Genomic DNA, 22,171 nt, shown 5'->3' on the forward strand with positions numbered 1-22,171 from the left:
ATAGTTTTAGTTAAATTTAATTGGTTCATTGTTATTTACATAAAATACAAAAGATTTGTCGTTTGTTATAAAAAATATTTTAAAACAAAAATTTGCGGCAATTTGTTTGATAAAGAAACTTTATACCAAAAAAAAAAGTCGTAAGTTAATATAGAGCTCCATTAATAAAATAATTCTTCGTTGCCCCTCATTAAATGCTTTTTATCGAAACATGAAACATAAAAGGGCGAGAAGGCGATCTGGAGAAATGACCTTATTATAGGGTTGCTACCTCAAAGTTACAGGAAGTCAGAAGATAAATTAGAAAGTGTTTCTTGGTATAAAGTCGCTTTAAAACAGATATTATGCATAGAAAAATGTTTTTGATTTAATTATTTATGATTTTCTTTCAATAAACAAATGTATAAATTTGAACGTTTTGAATAAATTATATACTGAAATCGATCAAACTCACTTGTTGTTTCATTTATGTTTACCTGACTCCCAACCCGACCCGACTGCAGTCTATGTTAATCAGTTCATGTATTTTCTTTTGTGGCACATTAGAGACCAAACGCGTGGACCGATATTGATGTTTTTTATATCAATCGATTTGTCATAATCTCACGAGTGCCATTAAAGACATGGTAGTGATGAAAATTCAATATAACGACAGCCTGGCGCCATATTGTAAAAAAGACAAATTAAAAGAAAAAACAAGTCCAGTAGTTTACATAACTAGCGACTTTAACAGTTGGGATCCATTTAAATTTAGACCGGCTCAAATCATCCCAATAATGGGCCTAGGGCCTAGGCTATTAAAGTCGCTATGTAAACAACTGAATTTTTTTTTTCAATTTGTATTTAACACAGTCGGGTTTTTTTTTTTTTAATTTATTTTTTGTATTCTATTAAATATATTTTCAGAGAAGTTATATCTATAGGATATTCTGATGAAGCTGAAGAGAGGTATGTATGTTTCTCGCCGCTACTTCAAATTCTTAGAAAAGTTTTGTTTCAGAATTTAATAAAACTCAGTTTATAAGCTAATAATTGCCCCAAAAATTTCAAAAATCGTGTTTATTTAATTATTAAGTGAGTATAGTTTCTGAGAAAAATGATATCGCAGAGCGATTTCCGACGTTATTTTAAAGCGACGAATGAACTCTATTTTCGAATTTTTTTGTGTCAAATTTACGTTATAAACTGAATTTTATTCGTACACATGTATAAGTCAATGTCTATGTTTGATAAAGCAATGTCTATGTTTGATCACTTTATGTATAAGTCTATGACTCGTTCGCCTACAGTGTATTTGAATTTGATTTCTAAATGTTGGTATTTTGTGAAGTGTCACTTTTTTTTGTATTGATACTCAAAAAAAACTGAATAATTTTACAAATGATTTTGCTGAAATAATTTTTATTTTGCTAATTTTATTTTAATATATGTAAGTCTAACTTTTATATTTCAATATTAACAGATTAATTTTTGTATGTTTCTACAAATATTATTATATTTAACCTCAATGTACCAACTTGCACATAAAACTTTAGGCTTGCTTATTTTTGAACTATCAAATTTCATTTTTTTTTTTATATTAATGATTGTACATTAGATTAAATATTAATAATTATTAGAACAAAATGTCTGATATATTCAGTTATGAAATCAATAACTCTAAATTTAAAAAAAAAATCAACGAGCCGGTTTTATACAAACACATTTTACCATCTACAAAATGTCCCAAAAAATGTATACATTTTTTTATGGTCGTAACACATAATTATTATGATACAGAAAAATTCCTAAATTCAAAATAAATACTGGAATATTGTCGTTTCTGTTCAACCATAAAATTGATTAACTTTGCGTTATAATATCTCACCAATTTCAATATTAAAATCAGTAATAGTAGTTTTAGTATTAACTGAAGAACAATGAAGAGTTACCTATATGCACGATGCTAGTATACATGCTTGTCTTCAAATAATGTATTATTTTGAACTCTAATGTACCACGCAACTATTTCTCATACAATATATAGTGCATGAAGTATTGTTTACAATTCTGTTCATATAGATATCTCTCTTCAACCACAAATACCCTAACTATTGTCGTGTCTGTTCAACAATAAAATTGATTAAACTTGCGTTATTATATCGTTAAACTTTGAATCAAATTAAATGAATTTATATTTCAGATCCAAAATTCCCAAGCACCAATGAATTACTACAATCAAAGTACATCATATTCTGCCAATCCAGTAACAACAACAGGAGCCAATGAAGTTAAAACTGACTACAAAGTACATGACGCATCTGCAACCAATTCCTTTGTCTATAACTACCATGAAACCCCAGGTATATCATATACCCCATTCAATCATCCCCCACCAAATATACCCGGATATTATACTAGCAATGTAAATCCATATTATTCACAAAGTGCCTCCAGTACCAATCCCCAAATCCCACAATATGCTGCTTTGCCGCCCGCTTCGAGCCAACCTGTTCTATTACCCGATCTTACAAAACCTCCACCCAATTTTACACCTGTGAATTATAATACCAGTGTGATTCCATATATTCCAAATTCTTCGACTAACTATTATGGATATACACCAACACCTGGTGCAGTACTACCGAGCAAATATTCGAAAAGTGACGATCATAAAACCAAATCACCGATTCGTAATGAGTCACGTAAATATGAATCGTCGCGTAGAGATGATTCATATAAATCATCGTCAAGAGGTCGAAGTCCACCACGTGATAAATATTATCGATCGTCGTCGAATTATCCTTACAGACGTGATCGATCTAGATCAAGGGATAGTTCAAGGTAATTCAATTTGATAAATTTTCCAAAAAAATACGACTCCATTCAAAAATAGGTTGTAGTTTCATACGGCACTATTTCAAAGCCGGTTCAAGTACACCCTGTAAGTACAAGTGAAGCTCACTCATGTATACAAATTCTAAGGGACTTCTAAACATGCTAGAAAGATTTAGTCTGAAAATCGAAAAACTTCAAACTTTTTTTGTTCTATAAATGCTAAAAAGATGATGTTTTCACCAACTGACCCAAAATAGAGCCAAATTAACATAATACTTCGAAATATTTCATTAGCTACATCGTAACTTCTCCGGAAAATCAAAAAAACAATCAAAATTACATTTTTAAGTTCAATGCATGCTAGAAAGATGAGATTTTCATCAACCGACCCAAAATAAAGTCACATTAACAGCATACTTTGAAATATTTCATTACCTATAACGCAATCCCTCGAAAATTACAAAAGCATCCCCAAAACTACCTCTTTTCTTCTATAAATGTAAGAGAGATGCGGGTTATATTGCATATTGCAAATGTTTTGCTGACATTTCAATTCAAGCAAAGTAACTAGTTTCGATAATAAGTAATTAATGAGCATGGCGGTAGTGACCGTTCAACCTTAAATGCTACGAAAATGAATGTTTTGGTCCGATTTTGAAATAAATTTTGCCCTATATAAATTCATTTACCACACTTTGTACTTAAACTAAATTTGTTCGCAGTCGTCGTAAATACAGATCCAGGTCACGATCAAGATCTCCGTCCCGTTCGCGACCCTCCCGGAAAGTCGAAAGTGAACGTGATCAATTGTTAGAAAAATGGCGGCGTAACTATTGCAATACAAGTGATGAAATGACAAGTCGATTACGTGATTGGATGACCCAAGAGGATGAAAAAGAGATAATACGTTCAACGCCAGCAGAAAAATATTATACACGAAAAATCGACAATGCAAAGATTGTTCGAGCAACAAATAGTTTGTTGGACTTGTGTGACAAATTTAAACATGAACTAGTGGATCGTGCTCAACGTGTCCGTAGCACTAAGCCCAAATATGAATTACCACCAAGAAAAACTCGTACGAGACTGTGCAAGCATAAATGTGAGTACATAAACCAATTTCAAATGGTTTGCCGTTTTTATTTTTTCTTTATTTTTCGAATAGAACTTTTTTCAAATATAATATATAAAAAACGGCCAAGGAAAAGTCAGGCAATTTCTTATGAACAATTCGATCGCCCCCCTGCCTGTAGAAAATTTTGAACACCCAGTTTCAATGCATTTGTAATCTTTGAGGTTTGTTTGTAAATTTTAGCCGAGAAATGCAGTTCTTCAGATAGTAGTTCAGAAGATATGACCGACGAAGAAGATTGTACCATGGAAGAGTTAGTTCGAAAACAACGTCATCCTGATCGATTACATCTAGAAATGTGGTACAATGATCCTGGTGAAATGAATGATGGTCCATTATGCCGATGTTCCCTAAAAGCTCGAAAATCAGGTATACGGCATGGTATTTACGCTGGTGAGAAAACATTAGCCAAATGTGACGTAAATACGAATAACGCTGATAGATTGTACCATTATCGTATAACAATATCACCACCGACGAATTTTCTCACGAAAACACCAACAATTATTCGACATGACGATCATGAATTTATTTTTGAGGGTTTTTCGATGTTGTCACATTTTCCGTTGGAGAAGTTACCCACTTGTAAAGTAATTCGATTTAATATCGAATATACGATCCTGTACGTCGAAGAAAAGGCTTCAGAAAATTTTTGTATTCGTGAATTGGATTTGTTTCGTAAGTTCTTTTGAATTACAGTAAAACTTCGATAAGTTCAAAAGAAAAGTTTGAATTTCAGTCAAACTTCGATAAGTTTAAAAGAAAAGTTTGAATTTTTAACTAGGTTTGAAGTAAATAGGTTTAAAGGCTGATAAAGGAAAAGGTGTTTTAAACCAAAAGCTAATACTTTAATTATTCGATTGTTTGCTCAAGAAGCTAAGTTGTAGAAGTCTCATTTTATAAGCAACAAGTAAATAAGCATAAGTAGAGGTTTGATTTATCGGGGTTTTACTATATTTACATCTGCACTTAATTTCTATTCGGTTGCAATATGTTTGTATTGTTTTGTAGATGATTATTTGTTTCGAGAGATTCTAGAATTGGTAGATTTTAATTTAAAAGCTGCAGGTGATGAAAATGGATGTTCACAGTTTCATTTTATGCCCAGATTTGTACGAGATATCGAAGGTATGAAATTTAAACAAAAATTTGAAGTCATTGTTACCGCCATGTTATTCCTTGTGAATTTTCGAAAAAAAAGTTTTAAAATGAGCATGAGAGAAAACCTACGCAATCGTTTTGAAAGAAAATGATTTGTTTCTTTTTCAGATGGTAAAGAAATTTTATCGATGTGCGAAGTTTTACGATATTTGCTAAAGAATTCATATCTATTGATCGAAGATTCGTTTCTACCAGAAATGGTTGCAAAAACACAATATGAATGGCAAAATTTTGCTGATGAAATTAAAGGTATGGTCGTTACATATCCCGGTAAAAAACCATGTTCGGTGCGTGTCGATCAGTTAGATCGTAACATGAATCAACAAACTGAAGGGAAATACGTTTATCCAGAAATTGTACATTTTGGTATCCGACCACCGCAGCTTAGTTATGCTGGAAATCCAGAGTAAGAATAAATATTCATATTTTTTCATGATTTAAGGTGACTTTTTATCAAAATCACCGTAGATAATAAATAATTATGTGTGTCAGCTCCGACGCACGATTAGAGTTTGCTCTTTAAGTGTTGAATATTGTGCTGTTAGTTTCAAACCATAGATGCTTTGTCTGTTATATGTACTATGTAGTTCTATTTACATACGTATGGTAACCCGAAAAAACGATGTATACTCAATGTCACAAAAAATGCTCGTTTTAAAACATTCTAAGTGTTACTATTATAACATAACATATGATGAGTACGCTTAGAATGTTTTAACTGTGGCACTTTTTTTGACAGTGAGTGTACGTTGGCTAAGTAGCTATGTAGATGTTCTGTATCGTTGGGTAACAACTATACTATGTACTGTGTCCATCAGTTTCGGACAATAAATGCTTTGTATGTTATACGTATACACACACATTACTAAAAAGTGCGCACGATAGGTTGCGCACAAAAAACGTAACAAAGACATTCGATCATTAGATTTTTATTCCTCAAATTTTTGTCATACCGGGCCGCCTTATATGAAAATCGATTCTTAAAGAGTAAACTCCATAAAAAGAAAAGTGATAAATTCAATTTAATAACCGATTTTTTTTGGATTAGATATCAACGAGCTTGGCGTGATTATGTAAAATTTCGCCATTTATTAGCAAACATGCCAAAACCATCGTTTGAAGATAAACGAAAATTAAGTGCGAAAGAAGCCAGATTACAGGATATGCGTACTGCAAGTAAATTAAAACGTGACGTTACGGTTGCAGTGAGTGCCCAAGGTTTTCATCGAACGGGTATTATGTGCGACATTGTTCAGGTAAAGAAAACCGTTAAAATGAAAATTAACACATTTATCTGGATTCGAATCCGATATCTTCATGAGCTTGACATCCAAAATGGCTCTATTCATTGAGTTATTGGACGAATTCAGGTCTTATGTGTTAGTTGATTCACATCGATGAGTTTCAACAAAGACAAAAAATTTTCGCTTTTTTCGTTTTCTTTCTTGTGTTTTCATTGGCGCCGGATGAACGAGTTTATTCAAGAATTTCAGATCTTCAATTTTTGGGGGATTTATAATCTTCATCAAATCGGCGGCAGTGATTAATTTTTTGTTTAAATTTATTAAAACGACGCGACGAAGTTTTCAATATTTAAGGATCTAGAACAAATTCAACCTTCATGAAGCCGGCGCCAGTGGCTAACTTTCTGTTTACTAGTGTTCCGTATCAAAATTGTAGTATTGTAAATTTAGGCATGACATGCCAAGGATGGGTGGTGAATTTTCAATACAAGCTTTTGAAAAGGGAATGTACTCATTTTTATATTTGTTAAAAATGTTATGATAAAAAAATAATTAGTAATTTTAAAGGCCTTACAATCTTGAAAATTGACAATCCAAATTGTGTTTACTGAAACTTACTTGAACACAGTTGAGAAGGGCGCTGTGACTCTTGATACAACACTGTCAATTGAACTATCACCTTTGTAACCTAGCGATCTCTGATGATCCCACTTGTAGAACCTGTATGGAGGACGATGAAATGTCTATGTTATTTGCATCTGCAGAAACCTACAGGGCGTTAGATTTAGAATTTTTGGGTCCGAAACCTTGGATCCATAAATCCTGAGAGAAATCCCGGCGGAAAAGCTATGGGTTTTCTGTAATAACTCTTACCCGGATACGTCTCTTTTTAAGGTGACAGATTGTTCTCAAGAAGGGCATAGAGGATAACTTCTTGTAGGTGTAGGTGTTAGGGACCCATCTGCTGTATTATTATTACTGAAGCTTAAGATTAATTGGTGAGGATATGTCCACCATATTGAGTCCCACATTCTTCTAATTCTTAACTAATGGATTCGTAATCAGCTGCTCTGAATTTTGCCCCGTAATGCATTTGAGGTCGTTTACAATACTTCAACTTTTGGCTAGCTTTTTTTATATTTGGCCCCATCGAGACCTGACACTACTCCAACAAATCCGCTATTATCCAAAAAGCCAACATATAACGTTTTACATTTACTGTTAGTGCATTTTCTAAGCGAATAAGTGAGAATTTTATTATCCGCCAAAATTAGATACTCTGTAGTGGTACGGAACACTAATTGCGCAACACAACTTACACTTGAGTGGTTTTTTTCTACCTTATGGAACAACAACAAAGTTTGAATAACATTAAATTTTATTTTCCAGCATGCTATGTTAATTCCAGTTCTGGTATGCCATTTACGATTTCATCATTCGTTAGACGTTCTCGAAAGTAATATTGGATACAAATTTAAGAATCGTTTTCTACTTCAACTCGCTTTAACGCATCCATCATATCGTGAGAATTTCGGCACAAATCCAGACCATGCACGTAATTCCTTAACAAATTGTGGTATTCGTCAACCAGAGTACGGGGACCGACGAATACATTACATGAATACTCGAAAACGTGGTATCAATACGTTGATTAATATTATGTCGCGCTTTGGGAAAAAGGATGAAACGGAATCGAATATTTCACATAATGAGCGTTTAGAATTTCTTGGCGATGCTGTTGTCGAATTTTTAACGTCAATTCATTTGTTTTTTATGTTCCCTGAACTCGAGGAAGGTGGTTTAGCTACATATCGTGCGGCCTTAGTACAAAATCAACATTTGGCAGTTCTTGCCAGAACTTTGCAACTAGATCAGTACATGCTATACGCACATGGGTCAGATCTATGTCACGACCTAGAATTACGTCATGCAATGGCGAATTGTTTTGAAGCTTTAATGGGTGCCTTATTTTTGGATGGTGGTATAAATGTACCTGATAAAGTATTTGGAGAAACGCTGTTTCAAGATTCAAATGAACTATTAAAAACATGGCAAGAATTGCCTCCACATCCGTTACAAGAACAGGAAAAGAATGGTGATCGACGACATATTGCTAATGTAAAAGTTTTGCAAAATTTACAAAAATTTGAGAAATCAATTGGGGTGGAATTTACACATATTCGATTATTGGCTCGTGCATTTACCGATCGAAGTATTGGTTTTACAAATTTAACGCTAGGTTCCAATCAACGTTTGGAGTTTTTAGGTGATACGGTTTTACAATTAATTTCGTCGGAATATCTGTATAAACATTTTCCAGAACATCATGAAGGGCATTTATCTGTAAGTATCTAAAAAAATCGGATATAAAAATATTACTGTTAGGATACTACAGGATGTTGGGAAAAAATAGTTCAAAATTCAAGTTTGTGAGAAGAAAAACATAATTCATAATCTCATACATTTAGATTAAAGCGAATACTTCTTAAAAGGTTATTGACGTTTGTCAAAAGAGCGGTTTCCACTCAGGCTAGCTCGTTTTACGGTTAGTTCGGAATTAGCTTTTATGCATTTCGCAATTAGCTTTTACTTTTAAAAGCTCATTTGAAAATTTGATTCGCCCTTATTCCGTCTTCTTATGCTGGGTTTACACTATGCGAGCTAGCGTGCCAGTCAGCTTTGACGGTAGCTGTAACACAGCTTATAATATTATGTAAACGTATCATGCGAGTTGCTGTCAAAGAAGAGTAGGACAGCATTGTCAAATCACTTTCTCACATCACCTCACCCAACAGAAGCTTATGTTCTTCTTGCATGGAGGCTCTAAGACACTGTGTAAACCCGGCATTATATTCGTATTTCCATGATAACATCCAAATAAAATTTTCTTTCTAGCTTCTACGTAGTTCCTTAGTCAATAATCGTACTCAAGCAGTAGTTAGCGACGATTTAAATTTATCCAGTTATGCCATGTATAATAATCCCAAAGCTGAACTCAAGACCAAAGATCGGGCTGATCTTTTGGAAGCGGTCCTTGGTGCTTTATATGTTGATAAGGTACAGTATTTTTTGTTAGAATCACAAATTTTTTTAAATTAAAACAAAAAATGTTCGAATAGGATCTGGATTATTGTACGACCTTTTGTAATGTGACTCTATTTCCACGCTTACAAAATTTTATTATGAATCAAGATTGGAACGATCCAAAATCGAAACTTCAACAGTGTTGTTTAACATTGCGTACCATGGAAGGCGGAGAACCTGATATTCCAATTTATAAGTAAGTTAATTTTTAAATATATAAATTCATCGAAAAACACCTATTTCCAAAAATTCATTTATCTGTCAATTTATCTGTGTTCTAAAGTTTAAAAGTAATTCGAAATCGGTTCATGGGTTTTCCCACAAACATCTGTGTTTTACACTTTAAAGGTGAAAGACAATTTCAAAGACAAAAATGTAAGGCACTTCGTTAAAATGAACTCAATTTACAAACAATTTTTCAATTCTCTAATTCAATTTGAAAGAGCTGGGAAGCTAACACCTCCAAAAGGTACTTCCTTGAAACGTAATTTAACTTACTTATAAATTTGTATCCTTTTACCTCAATTTCGATGGACAGTAGAGGAACGTAAAGACTTAAAACAACCAAAAAAAAAAAAAAAAATGGTATTCAGGATAAAAAGGAGGCCCTAAAAGGCACTCCTTTGATACTATCCCAATTCAAAACATTTGTTTAATTGTCTCATCTCAATTTAGAGGGGCTATGGAAGTACGGAAGGCCTAGAAAAAGGGAAGGATGATTAGTAAGCTAACGCCTCCAAAAAGTGCCACTTACTTGACACATTTAACCTACATATAAATTTTTATTCTTCCTACCTCAATTTGGAAGGACTGTAGAGGTGCAAAAAACCTTAAAACCATGAAAAATATAGTATTCAGGATAAAAAAGAGGCCCTAAAAGTCACTTCTTTTCAACCATTTCAATTTACAGTTTTTCAACCCTCTCAACTGAATTTAGAGGGGTTGTTTAGCGTAAAGCCTTTGTAAATGCAAAAAAATTCGACGTAAAAAAGGAAGGGGAAGCAGATAAGGTACATACAAATATTACTCTACCTCAATTTAGAGTGGCTGCAGAGGTATCCAAAGCCTAAAAATTGTCGATAAAGGTGGATTTTTGCGATTAATTATTGTTATTTTAAAACAGGGTAATCGAGTGCAAAGGTCCCACGAATACACGTGTTTATACTGTAGCCGTATACTTTCGTGGACAACGATTAGCCAAAGCGACAGGTCACAGTATCCAACAAGCGGAAATGAATGCTGCCCGGCAAGCGTTAGAAAAATCACAAGATTTGTTCCCACAATTGGATCATCAAAAACGTGTGATTGCAAAAAGTATGAAAAAACAAAAGAATCAACGTTCCTTACAATATACGCCACATTCGTCCTCTTCACCCACACCGAACCAACAGCAACAAAGTGATAGTTATTCGTCGAAACAACAACGTAATAATCGTGAAACAACGTTACCAGAATCATATCGACAAAAGAATACGAAAAAACGTTCGACATCATCATCGAAAAATTCTAGCCCAAAATCTGATGATTAACGTGTTCAGTATTTTTCATTTTTTTATTTAAAATATTCTTGTTAGTCAAAAAAAAACTGCCTAAAGAAAATCTACGTTATTTTCGCCAAAAATTTTTGACGTCTGAAAAGTCTTTCAAGTTTCACACATAATTACAGAGTGCCCTAAAAAAATATGACACTATGAATAAGCGTTGGGTCCAATCGGAAGAAAGATTTAACTTATAAATTAATATTTTTTAAAACTGCGCCTACCTAGTTTTTTCACACATACATTTTGATAAAAAAAACCCTAGCTCTTTTCTTTAAGAGAGTGAAAATTCGAAATTTCACTCACTTTCTTCTAATTTCAAACTTTTGATTTACCTTTCACCGTTATTTAACGTTACGGAAAAGTTTCATGACGTCAGTAGAAATACGCAAAAAAGCTTGATTTTAAGGAAAATGAAGAATTTTTTTATTTTAAGGAAAATGACGTACGTTTTTCATTTTATATTAATAATTACATTTATTTTAGTACAACCCTTAATAATTAATTGTATTTCGAGTGTTTTTATTTTATATATTTTTTCCAAGACAATATTGTCTCAGCCATAGGTCGCTGTATGCGGTCCTGCATTTATTATTTATCCTAAATAAATGATTTTAAGCATAGTTTCAATTTTGAGGAAAATGATCAGAAGAAAATTTAAAGGATTTATCCAGTAGTGGGTTCCTTGACTGGGAATAGGTTAAACCCCCTTGGTTTGAGCGGTCTATCTAATCTCTTAGAATTTTTTAAATTTATCTTTTCACATTTGAAGAAACCAAATTATTGTTTTTTTAAATATATTTTTAAGTCCTTCAGAAATTGTAACAATTTCTCTCATCTCACTGTAAGGTCAAATCTAGCCACTTTCCACTTTATCTTGATTCTAGTTAGAATCAGTTAAAATCATGAGCGTTCAGAGGAGGCGTCCTCTTCTGGACTTGGATTTATCATTTATTTATGTGATTAAGCATGTGTTTATGCCAAAATGTTGTTGAATGGATGAATTCTGATTTGCCATTAATTGCCCTTGCCTAGATAAAAAATCCCTGTTTAGGATAAAAGCTGAGTACACCCATGGATAAATCTCTATAGATAACGTAAATATCAATTTTAGCTATTCTTTTTTTAAATGAGGAATCGTGTAAACCTGTATGTATAATTTTTTTTTTTAACCATAAAGCTGTGCTAAAATCGTCTATATAGGATGTTACAAAACAATCGCATTAAGAGAATAGAATAGAAGTTAAAAATCTATTTAAAAAAAATGAGATGAATATCCTCTTTTGTTTCGGGACACTCCATTAATTCAATTAATTCATATTTATTATCGGGTATTCTCAATTAAATTAATTAATTAATAATTAAACATATTTTTTTAATGTGTTCCAAAGCATTTTCATCAGAATAAACCCCATGAATTAAATTAATTTTTATTTATTATTGGATCTTCTCAATTAAGTTAGTTAGTTAATAATTATTTTAAACATCTTTTTTAATGTATTCCAAAGCATTTCCACCAGAATGCCACCAAGTGGCTTTTGTCAATTGGTGGCATTCTGGTGGATTGGTGGATCAAATTGATATATATATATAAATAAATGTAGGTAAATTTCTGAAGTGGAAAAACCGTAAAAATATTTTTTGAGATTTACGTTAGAGGTTGTTTATAACGGGTGTGCCATCTTTTATGTCGGTATATAAATATAATATAAATAAATCCGAAAAAAACAACAACCGATTTCTGTATATGAGGTATTTTTATTCAATTTGGACCTTTGCAATTTATTTGGGTTGGTTTTTGAATACATTTCCAATTTATTTGGATTGGTATCTTGGGTGGTACAGCGATGATTTCGGCATGAATGTTTGTCTTGAACTCGTCAACGGTCTGAGACTTTCTGGCGTATATTTTGCTTTTCAAATAACCCCACAAAAAGAAGGACGAATGGGTCAAATCTGTAGATTTGGGTTGCCAGTCAATATCGCCTTTTATTGAAATCAGACGTCCAGGGAATTTTCGTTGCAGAAACTTGTTTGATTTAGAGTGTGGCATGGCGTCGCTTTACATTGGATCACCTTGATCGTTGATGAACGGCATGTTAACTATCTCTTTCTGTCCCGTGTTCAACAAAATTTGACACCAAACGACGAATAGTGTAGACGGTGACAATTGGCCACCATATTTTCCACGATGTATTTCGATCAATGTACAGCGTCACTATTTCGGCGCATTGTTTCCGTGTGAAACATGGTTCATGGTTGAAATTGTACTGAATTGACTTTTCAAAAACATGTCTAATCAACTTAATCGATTGACAAATTTCAAATTTATTCAAAGTTTACATGTCGACATAAAAAATGGCACACTCTATACAAAGTGTCCCAAAACAATCGCAGAGTGATATACCTAGTGGATGAAATTTTAAGCAGAAAGTTCCTTAGAATTTCGGGATACTTCATATTGAAATATGCTCATGTTTATTATTATTATTATTATTTTTTTATTATAAGACTTAGTACTTAAAAAATGTATGGTTCGCTTATTGAACAGTAAAATGTTTCTAATACGATGTAGTTAAAACAAATACTGTACCATTTTGTGAAAATTAGTGAGATTTAGTGTTATGTATACAAAGGTTTATGAAAAATTTATAAAGTGTTCTGAAATATTAAAAAAAAGTAAACACTCAATGTATTTAATTTTTATTCTAAACGTTTTATTTCAAAAACTTTCACCTTTTCCCTATTTATTATTCTTATCCTTTTTTATTTTTTCTGTTATCTATCCCTAAATTTCTTTGAAATACTCATTAAGATTATGAAAGTCTTAAGGGCGTTCATGTGCCATCGTGTTTCCCTATGTGTGTTCATAGAAATTCTGAAAATTTAGATACGCGTCGGATTGGATCAACAAATGAATATTCTGGACCATGTAAAATCATTTGATCCCAAATTAAAATTCACTTTGGAGAATGAAAAAAAACAAGTCCTTAAACTTTTTGGATTTGAAATTAACCAGATTAGATGATTATTTTGTATTTGAAATTTATAGAAAACCAACGTACACAGATACCACCATTCCAATGGATTCTCTCGAGGCACGATAATGCAGTAAACTCAACATAATTTACCGATAATCTTTTTTTTCAAATATTACCGCGTAAATTTTCATCTATATTATGCTGCCCTCTCTTGTAAGCAGTGAGTTTTAACTATATTTATACTAAAAACAATCAAGAACATATATATTGAGGACGTAAAACTAGAGCGAAGAGGGAAGCAGGAAAATTGCGCCTATCTGGGGGAGGTATAGTCCTCTCGATCGTTGCGTACTTTGTACTGCGTATCAGGCAGTCTTTTGTTTTTTCAATCAATTGAAAGTAATTGAAAACATGTTTCCTACAGCCTGTTCAAGTAGGTAGCAAAATTATTGCGATATCTCCTGAGAAAGTTAAAAAACAAAATACCAAAGCCCAAATACTAGGGTTAGTTTATTTTATTTTATTTAGTAATTTTAAATATGGTTAATAATAAGATAAGATCAATTATAATTTTCACAGGCGAGACATTCATATCCTAAAATCTATTGCAAAATATAATTATTTAAACTTTTTTTTTTTTTTTTTTTTAAAAAAGAAAAAAGACAAAAACCGAATGTGATCCGCTTTTGAAATAGCAAGCAAAATTGCTGAAACTATTTCAGTTAGGTAAAAACCGGACATGTTTCTTAATTTTTATTGATTTTTTGAAAACTTCACATTTAGAATAATTTTTTTTTTTTTAAGTAAAAAACAATTCATGAAGTGTAAAAGAAGTTATGACGAGACTGTGATATCGAAACAAATGACGCATATAAATCATTTTTATGGAAAATTTAAAAATTGTTTTTTATTCTACATTTAAAATGGATTTTGGTCAAGTATCTACCCAAATAATATAAAAAATAATACTTTTTGCTTCAAGCGTTTGTTTAGCCTAGACTCAAACCAATATCCTTTTTATTTTCATTATATTTATTTGACATTAAAAGATGTCACCACAGATGTAAGCAGCTAGGAACAAACTAAATATAGGGATTTCTTAAAAAATATGAACCATCCTCCTTTCTGTTTCAAAAAATATTTATTCGAAATTTTGTAAATTATTTTTGACCGATTAAATTTTTGTTTACATTTTCCACAACTCAAACTTCTTTTAATATTTAATAATTGTATTTTGAAGTATTAAAATTATCAGTTTTATGATACCTAAATAATAATTTTAATGAAAACATTCATAGTGTGGTATTTTTTTATGGGGGGCGTTCAAAAGTGGGTGGTTGGTGTTGGTGTGGGGAGTACTTTATTGATAGTACTTCAACTATATATGTAATGAAAATACCTGTACACTACTCACTAGTTCGATTTCAAGTATTTCATGTGGTATGTTCTACAATAAAGTAATTGATGGTCTATGCATGTTTATGTTTACATGTTGTATCTCTAGTGTCTGGATACAGATATAATAATACAAATAATATAATATCTAGATACAAAATGTAATTTTAATAAATAAGTAATTGAAATGTTATTATGTATGAAAATTTATATAGAAAATGTTTATAGTCCAGTACACTTGTACGTTTTGACGATATACAGAGATTCGAAAGTAATGCATTTTTATATCTTATATACTTATTAGGATTGCCACCTCGGCCAGGTATTTACGTGACGTCAAAAAACACACGATTACGTCATCGAAACTGTCTTTACATGGTATTTCAACAATTAACTCAGTCAATTGTTTGTTTTTTTTGATAAAGTAAAACCCTTTACGTTTCATATTTAGTTCAGGCTTGACAGTTTGCCAAATTAATATACATATTTAAAATAATTATCCACTCAATTAGTTAATATTTTTGAATATTAATTAGGTAGCTTATTGATTTTATATCCAATAAATTTGTAATTGCTTATTGTTTAAATTTTGTATTGATTATGTTAATTTAGAAATTCCGTTGCAAATAAAAAAAAAATTGTTTCGCTGCTTTTGAAGAAGTACGAGCAGGGTTTCAATTTTTTTTTTTATGAGTAATCTAAAAACGTTTAAATGAATTCTGAAAATTTGACAGGGGATAGGAGGGGTTATCAGATTATTTAAATAAATAATTGACTTCAAAAGTAAGCATATTTAACATTGGACTTAAGGCAAACCGGCTGATAGACGGGTTATTTTGATAATTTTCGCTCACGCTAGCACTAGCGCTATGAGCATTTTACTCACGCAATATTTCAATATAATTTTATCTAATTTAGAATTTAGAATTTTTCTAGCATATTTTTCTAAACATCATTCCGGATACAACGAGCTATTACACGTATTTTTACGACAGTTTCTATATTTCACCAATTTGAACTTGTTGACTGGGCTAATATACAGAACTGTTAATTTTGCATATTGTTTGTTCCACTACTTTTCGAATACACGGTATAGATTTATTATCGTACACCTTGTGAATAACAGAACACCCATCACAATTTCAATTCAAGAGTTCGAAGCTTTTGTAGAGGTTTCAAAACTATTTCTGTTGAATATTTGTTGTTATTCAAATATATAAGTATGAGAGTTTGTATGCGTTCTAGAACTATGATCTCTTTCAATGCAATCAATATTTCATAATTATTTCATGTATATTGAATAATTATAGTTTATTTCATATTTATTGAATTGCGCTATTTTTTACAAATAAAAGTTAAATTTTGAGATATTTTGATTTATACGTGTTAATTTTGGTAGTTTAAGGTAGTTTATGAAGTTAAAATATCGTTTGAAGTTGAAATATAATGAAATTTTAAATCGTTTGTGATTTATAAATGGGATGATGAGTAAATTTTTTTTTCACTTCACTTGAAGACTTCTCACTGTGCGGGCAGAAAAGTGAATTTGGTTGAAATCTCTAGAAGTAGGTACGCAAAAAATGAGAACTCTCCGAAAAAGGAAAAACACTCCTAAAACTATCATAATCATAGAATTATTTACGTGTAATAAAGTCAAATTAACAGAATACTTTGTAAAATATTAAGATATACGTCGAAACTTCCTGAAAATGGGAAAAACACAACCAAAACTACCTTCTTCTTTCTACATACAGAGTGTTCTATACTTGACTGCAGAACTTTCGCTTCCTGAATGAGATGAGAGAAAAAAGAAGAAAATATGGCTTACCAAATTTGGATCTGAGGCCTTATTTACAAGACAATTAACCTACTCTTATAAATTAATAAAAAATATTTTCATCAAAATTAAATTAATCCAAGAAAACACTATTTAAACAGAGGATGTGTTTTATCATAGTGTGAAGGAGTGACCTAAATCCAAAATTGTTACAAAAAGAATTCTATTTTACTACTTGTATTATTATAAAAACTAACCCATCAAAACCAAGTTTTATTACATTCCCTTTCTTTGTAAATTAAGTTTTGTACGCAACCTATCGTCTACATATCACATACCATAAGCATGTAGTTGAACGAAACGGACCGTGAACTCATAGGCAAACCACACTATGTATATTGTGTTGCAGTTGTAAGTTGATACGATATATAAGATCTTGTTTTAGAGTTTTTTTTTTTGTACTAATTTTGTATTTAGGTCACTCCTTCACATTATGCTAAAACACATCCTCTGTTTAAGTAGTGTTTTCTTTTATGAATTTTATTTTAATGAATATATTTTTTATTAATTTATAAGAGTAAGTTTATTTATTATCTCGTAAATTAGTCCTCAGATCCAAATTTGGTGAAGAACATTATTTTCTTTTTTTCTCAGCTCTTCTCAATTATAGAAAAATTATAGAACATCCTTTTTACTAAAATGATGGTTTTTTTGCTACCGATGTGGAAAATCTTAAACTGGAGACTAATATGAAAACATTAAGTGGTTTAATAACGATGATTCATATTTTATTGAACCTAGTTGTATTCTTATAGAAATAATTTTACCTTTGTATGATCTATGTTAAAATAGATATATTCTATGTGTTTCGATGTCACTGTTTTTAACATACATGTATGTATTTCATACACATATTAATTTGTTAAAATGTTGGTACGAAAATGTATATACCAACATAAAAAAAGTAAAAAATGAAAAACATATTTTTCGAATATACCATAATTCAGTGACGGCTCCCTAAGTTTATTTTTTTATACGAGAAAATCAACGGAATTTATAAAGTTTTCTAATTGAATCATTTTCCGTAAAGCAAGCGTTAATTAATTACCTAGATCTTGTGATTGAACGTCTGTTGACTTGGACATTTTAGAAGGAATTGCTAATGATACCCAAATTATAGATGATCTGAAATTAAATGTCATTGACGCCATCCGAGATGTAAGTGTGAGAATGTTTCGAAATTTAATATAAAACAAACAATTGACTGAATTAATTGTTGAAATGCCATGCAAAGACAGTGTCGATGACTCCATCACATTACACTATACATTGATGTCACACATAATAACTGATATTCCCATAATTACATACTATACAATTTACGCCTAATTTGCGCCCTCACAGGTAAACAGTGATATTTACGAAAAAATGTTTCAAACAAAAATTGATTATTTTATTATTATTTTATAAGGAATATTTTTTAAATTTAAACTTTTGTTCTATCTCTAACGGTTTACAAGATGGGTCCTACGGACCCAAGACCTAATTGACCTATGTTGCTCATTTACGAACTTGACTTCAATTTTACGTCCTAAGCACGCTATAAAAATTTCAACTTCATATCTCTTTTTGTTTTTGAGTTATCGTGTTTACAGACAGACGGACAAATGGAAATGGATTAATCAGGGCATTTTATGAACATCTACACCAAAGTTTTGTTCGTATCATCAATATTTCTAAGCGTTACAAACTTGAGACTATGGTTTTATAGCAGGTACTAGAAAGTGGATAATAATTATTTCTATGAGTAATATCTTGAAGCGTATCCGTGCGCATCCTTGATAATTTAAATTAAGCGTCTCAAGCTTTTAAAAGTAGTAACGTAAAAGTGTCGTCGTAATAATAATTATTTTTTATTTTTTAGTACAATATTATCGCAATATCTGCAATACTCTATTGCAATTATTTATTTTACTGTTGTAAAATTTTGATTCCCGAATTAAAAAATAAATAAATTCCTGTAACGCCCCTGCCCTCCATTGAAAACTCCAGAGTTGTATTGTATATATCATACACGAGTGCAACTCTATTGTTAGTAGCTTTGAGATGTAACATTGTGTATTATCATACATAAACGGAAGAGACTTGTGGCTGATTCCTACTCCCTCTGAATTCTAGACACCCACACAAAAGTGTACTGGATATTTTGCATAAATTTAAAACGAAAAAAAAATAAATTTTTTTTGTATAGAATTTTTTTTTTTTTTGAATCATTGTTTTTCATTAAAAATAAAACCATTAACTAACTCCGTAATGGTTCGAAAAGACCGTTTTTTAGAACTTTTTGATCACTAATATTTAAGTGAGAATGCGTTATCTAGTTCTCTGAATATAGTTCTCTGAATACTATTATACAGTTTGGCAACCATTTCGTTAGCCATTTAAAATATATGAAGTAAGAAGAGTTTTTATAGACGTTCTTATGTATAAAACAAAGAAGAAATGTACTGTGTGTGATGCGCGCTGTATCGGATGTGTACAACTTCAAGTGATGAGACTGATCGGCTGTGTTCATGTATACACTCACGAAGTGTCTTACATATCCAGGTATAAAGAAATATGTTTCTCATATCAAGAGAGTTCCATAGAGGTGCGATTATTAAGTAAAATAACGTATAAAATAATTATTTTTAATCTTTATTAGGAATCAAAAGATGACATCCATGCTTTTTAATTATTTTGGAAATTCACAGGCAAAGTTTTAACATCTTTCAAACATCTTGGAGTTTTAGATTTTCCGAATAATAATATAGGCAAATTTTCAGTTTCTGACATGTTAGCATCCAGAACTATTCTAACGTGCTCTTTATTAAGTTTTCCGCCACGACAAGACTCACCTTTAAAGGTGAAAGTTTTATCAGGTAGACATTCAAAAAATATAACCCGCTTCGTCTGCGTTAAAAATATCATCAACAGAATAATTGCACAAAAGAACTGGCATGTCTTCAATCCATTTGTTAACTCAACAGCGGTACTTTCTCCACAAATTGCTTTGGAAATTGTACCGTTTCTTTCTTTAAATCTTTCGAAGCGAAACCTTGTGCCTTTTTATTACTTATTGTTGTTGTTTACTTACAATTATGCATACGATATTTACATCATGGTCTATTCGATTATGCCTTTTCTTTAGTCATCGGTCCACTTACCGGAAGGTTTTTTTTTTTTTTTTTTTTTTTTTTTTTTTTACGAAGATGCTTGACCCATGTTAGCTGTTCAAGTTTTCCTCATAAACATTCGTATGATAGTAAATCAAAACTAAAATTTGAGGCTAAAAATTAGTTACTTGCGGAATTTGCGGGTAGAATAAGAAACGATGTTATCTCAGTTCTCAATTATAGAGGTTAATGCAAATAAAATTCACTTGCAGTCTAAGTTATAGAGGTAATAAAATTTAAAGAACGAATCCCATATATAGAGGTTTTTTCGTCCCACTAACAGAAGTAATTCAATGTCAATGTGTTGTCATAAAAATGTCAATGGACCTCAGCATGAGTTTCAGTTATGGAGGTTTTTCACTTATCCTGGTCCCACTTATCTAAGTTCCACTGTACCTTAAAAGTTACCTATCTCATAATTCTGTAAATAATTTTGGTTCCCGTTTAAAATTTACGGAATGCTAAATGTATCGTTTAATTTACCGTTTTGATAACATACACCTCCATAAAGTTACAATCACCATCAAAGCTCCTATTTGTAAAATTACATAGTATAGCTTGCAAATAAAATAAAAGGTGGTGTTAGCTTAATGGAATTGTTGCTGTATCAGAGGTTGTCTATATATTTAAAAAAATATTTTCACTAAATGAAAATTGTATACTTTAAGCATGCGCATTTTTGTTATTTGTTGTTTTACTAGTCTTTTTAACCTCCGTCTACGGTATACTGAAAGTATGATGTTTTCAATTTAAAATTGTTTCAAGAGTATATAATCTGTACCTAAAAAATACAAAATTCTGCATTCCTTTAAGGGGTCTTTTCCGTTTTTTTATAGGCAAAAAATCGACGTTAATTGGATAATTTTTTTTGCAGAAACTTTATTATTAGATATTGGCAAATAAAAAAAAGTTCAAGAATATCATACAAGAATTAAATAGTAAGAAAAGAAACAATTTACTGAGTTAATTGTTGAAATACCCTGTATAGAAAAAGGTGAATGTCAGGTGCGGTATTTGGTATTTTAAGAATCTTTCACAAGACCACTAGTTAAAGCTACCTGTAAATTTTCAACTCCCAATCTTTTATAGTTTTGGAGAAAATGAACATCATCGTTTTGTCCTAATTTGCACTCTCACAGGTAAACAATGATGTCTACGAAAAAATATTTCTGACAAAAGTTGTTTATTTTTTTAAACTTTTATTCTATCTCTAACGGTGTACAAGGGGGGGGGGGCTACGAACCTAAAACCTTGACCCAAGTTGCTGACTTACGAACTCAACCTCACTTTTTATGTCTTGAACGCACGCTATAAAAGTTTAAGCTTAATATATCTTTTCATATTTGAGTTGTTGTATTGACAGACGGACAGACAGGCAACCGAAAAAGGATTAGTAAAGTGATTTTATGAACACCTATATCAAAATTTTGTTCATAGTATCAATATTTTTAAGCGTTACAAACTTGGGACTAAACTTAGTATAGCATGATATGTATTACATATGTACAGTGTATAAAAACTAAACCAAATTTTGTTAGTAACTAACAAAATAACTGTTATAACTGTTATATCGTCTTCCAGCCCCTAAATGTCAAAATTAGTCATAGAATTTGTTACTCGAAAACTGGAAGGCTTAGAGAAAATTTGTTAATTTTGACCCCAATTATACGATATAATTTTCCCAACCTCAATTTGACCCCAATTTTCAAAGCGATTTGGTCAAAATTACTTATTTGTTGATAAAAAATTATATTTAACAATATCCTACCGGGTTACCCTCCTGCACTTTTATGTTCAGGAGCATGTCTTAAACAATGACGAATTTAA

The 22,171-nt window shown here is 31.4% G+C and overlaps 1 protein-coding gene across 1 annotated transcript; it reads left to right on the forward strand.

Annotated features, from left to right (window-relative positions):
- The first annotated feature begins 1,372 nt into the window (after positions 1 to 1,372).
- Positions 1,373 to 11,282, forward strand: LOC123302469 (ribonuclease 3). Its single transcript, XM_044885390.1, has 11 exons — positions 1,373 to 1,429; positions 2,183 to 2,823; positions 3,540 to 3,919; positions 4,133 to 4,627; positions 4,961 to 5,077; positions 5,219 to 5,516; positions 6,159 to 6,366; positions 7,744 to 8,697; positions 9,250 to 9,411; positions 9,474 to 9,634; positions 10,562 to 11,282. Exons 2-11 carry the CDS (start codon positions 2,204 to 2,206, stop codon positions 10,965 to 10,967), a joined length of 3,801 nt encoding a protein of 1,266 aa, XP_044741325.1. The 5' UTR covers positions 1,373 to 1,429; positions 2,183 to 2,203; the 3' UTR covers positions 10,968 to 11,282.
- The last annotated feature ends 10,889 nt before the right edge of the window (positions 11,283 to 22,171 follow it).

Source organism: Chrysoperla carnea, chromosome X (genome assembly GCF_905475395.1).
Source record: "Chrysoperla carnea chromosome X, inChrCarn1.1, whole genome shotgun sequence".
Classification (NCBI taxonomy): Eukaryota; Metazoa; Arthropoda; class Insecta; order Neuroptera; family Chrysopidae; genus Chrysoperla; species Chrysoperla carnea.

Excerpts from the sequence above, each read along its gene's own strand:
- LOC123302469 (XM_044885390.1), top strand. The coding sequence starts at position 2,204 with ATGAATTACTACAATCAAAGTACATCATATTCTGCCAATCCAGTAACA. Across the intron at positions 6,367-7,743 it reads TTATGTGCGACATTGTTCAG|CATGCTATGTTAATTCCAGT; the intron begins GTAAAGAAAACC and ends TTTATTTTCCAG. Across the intron at positions 8,698-9,249 it reads ATCATGAAGGGCATTTATCT|CTTCTACGTAGTTCCTTAGT; the intron begins GTAAGTATCTAA and ends TTTTCTTTCTAG.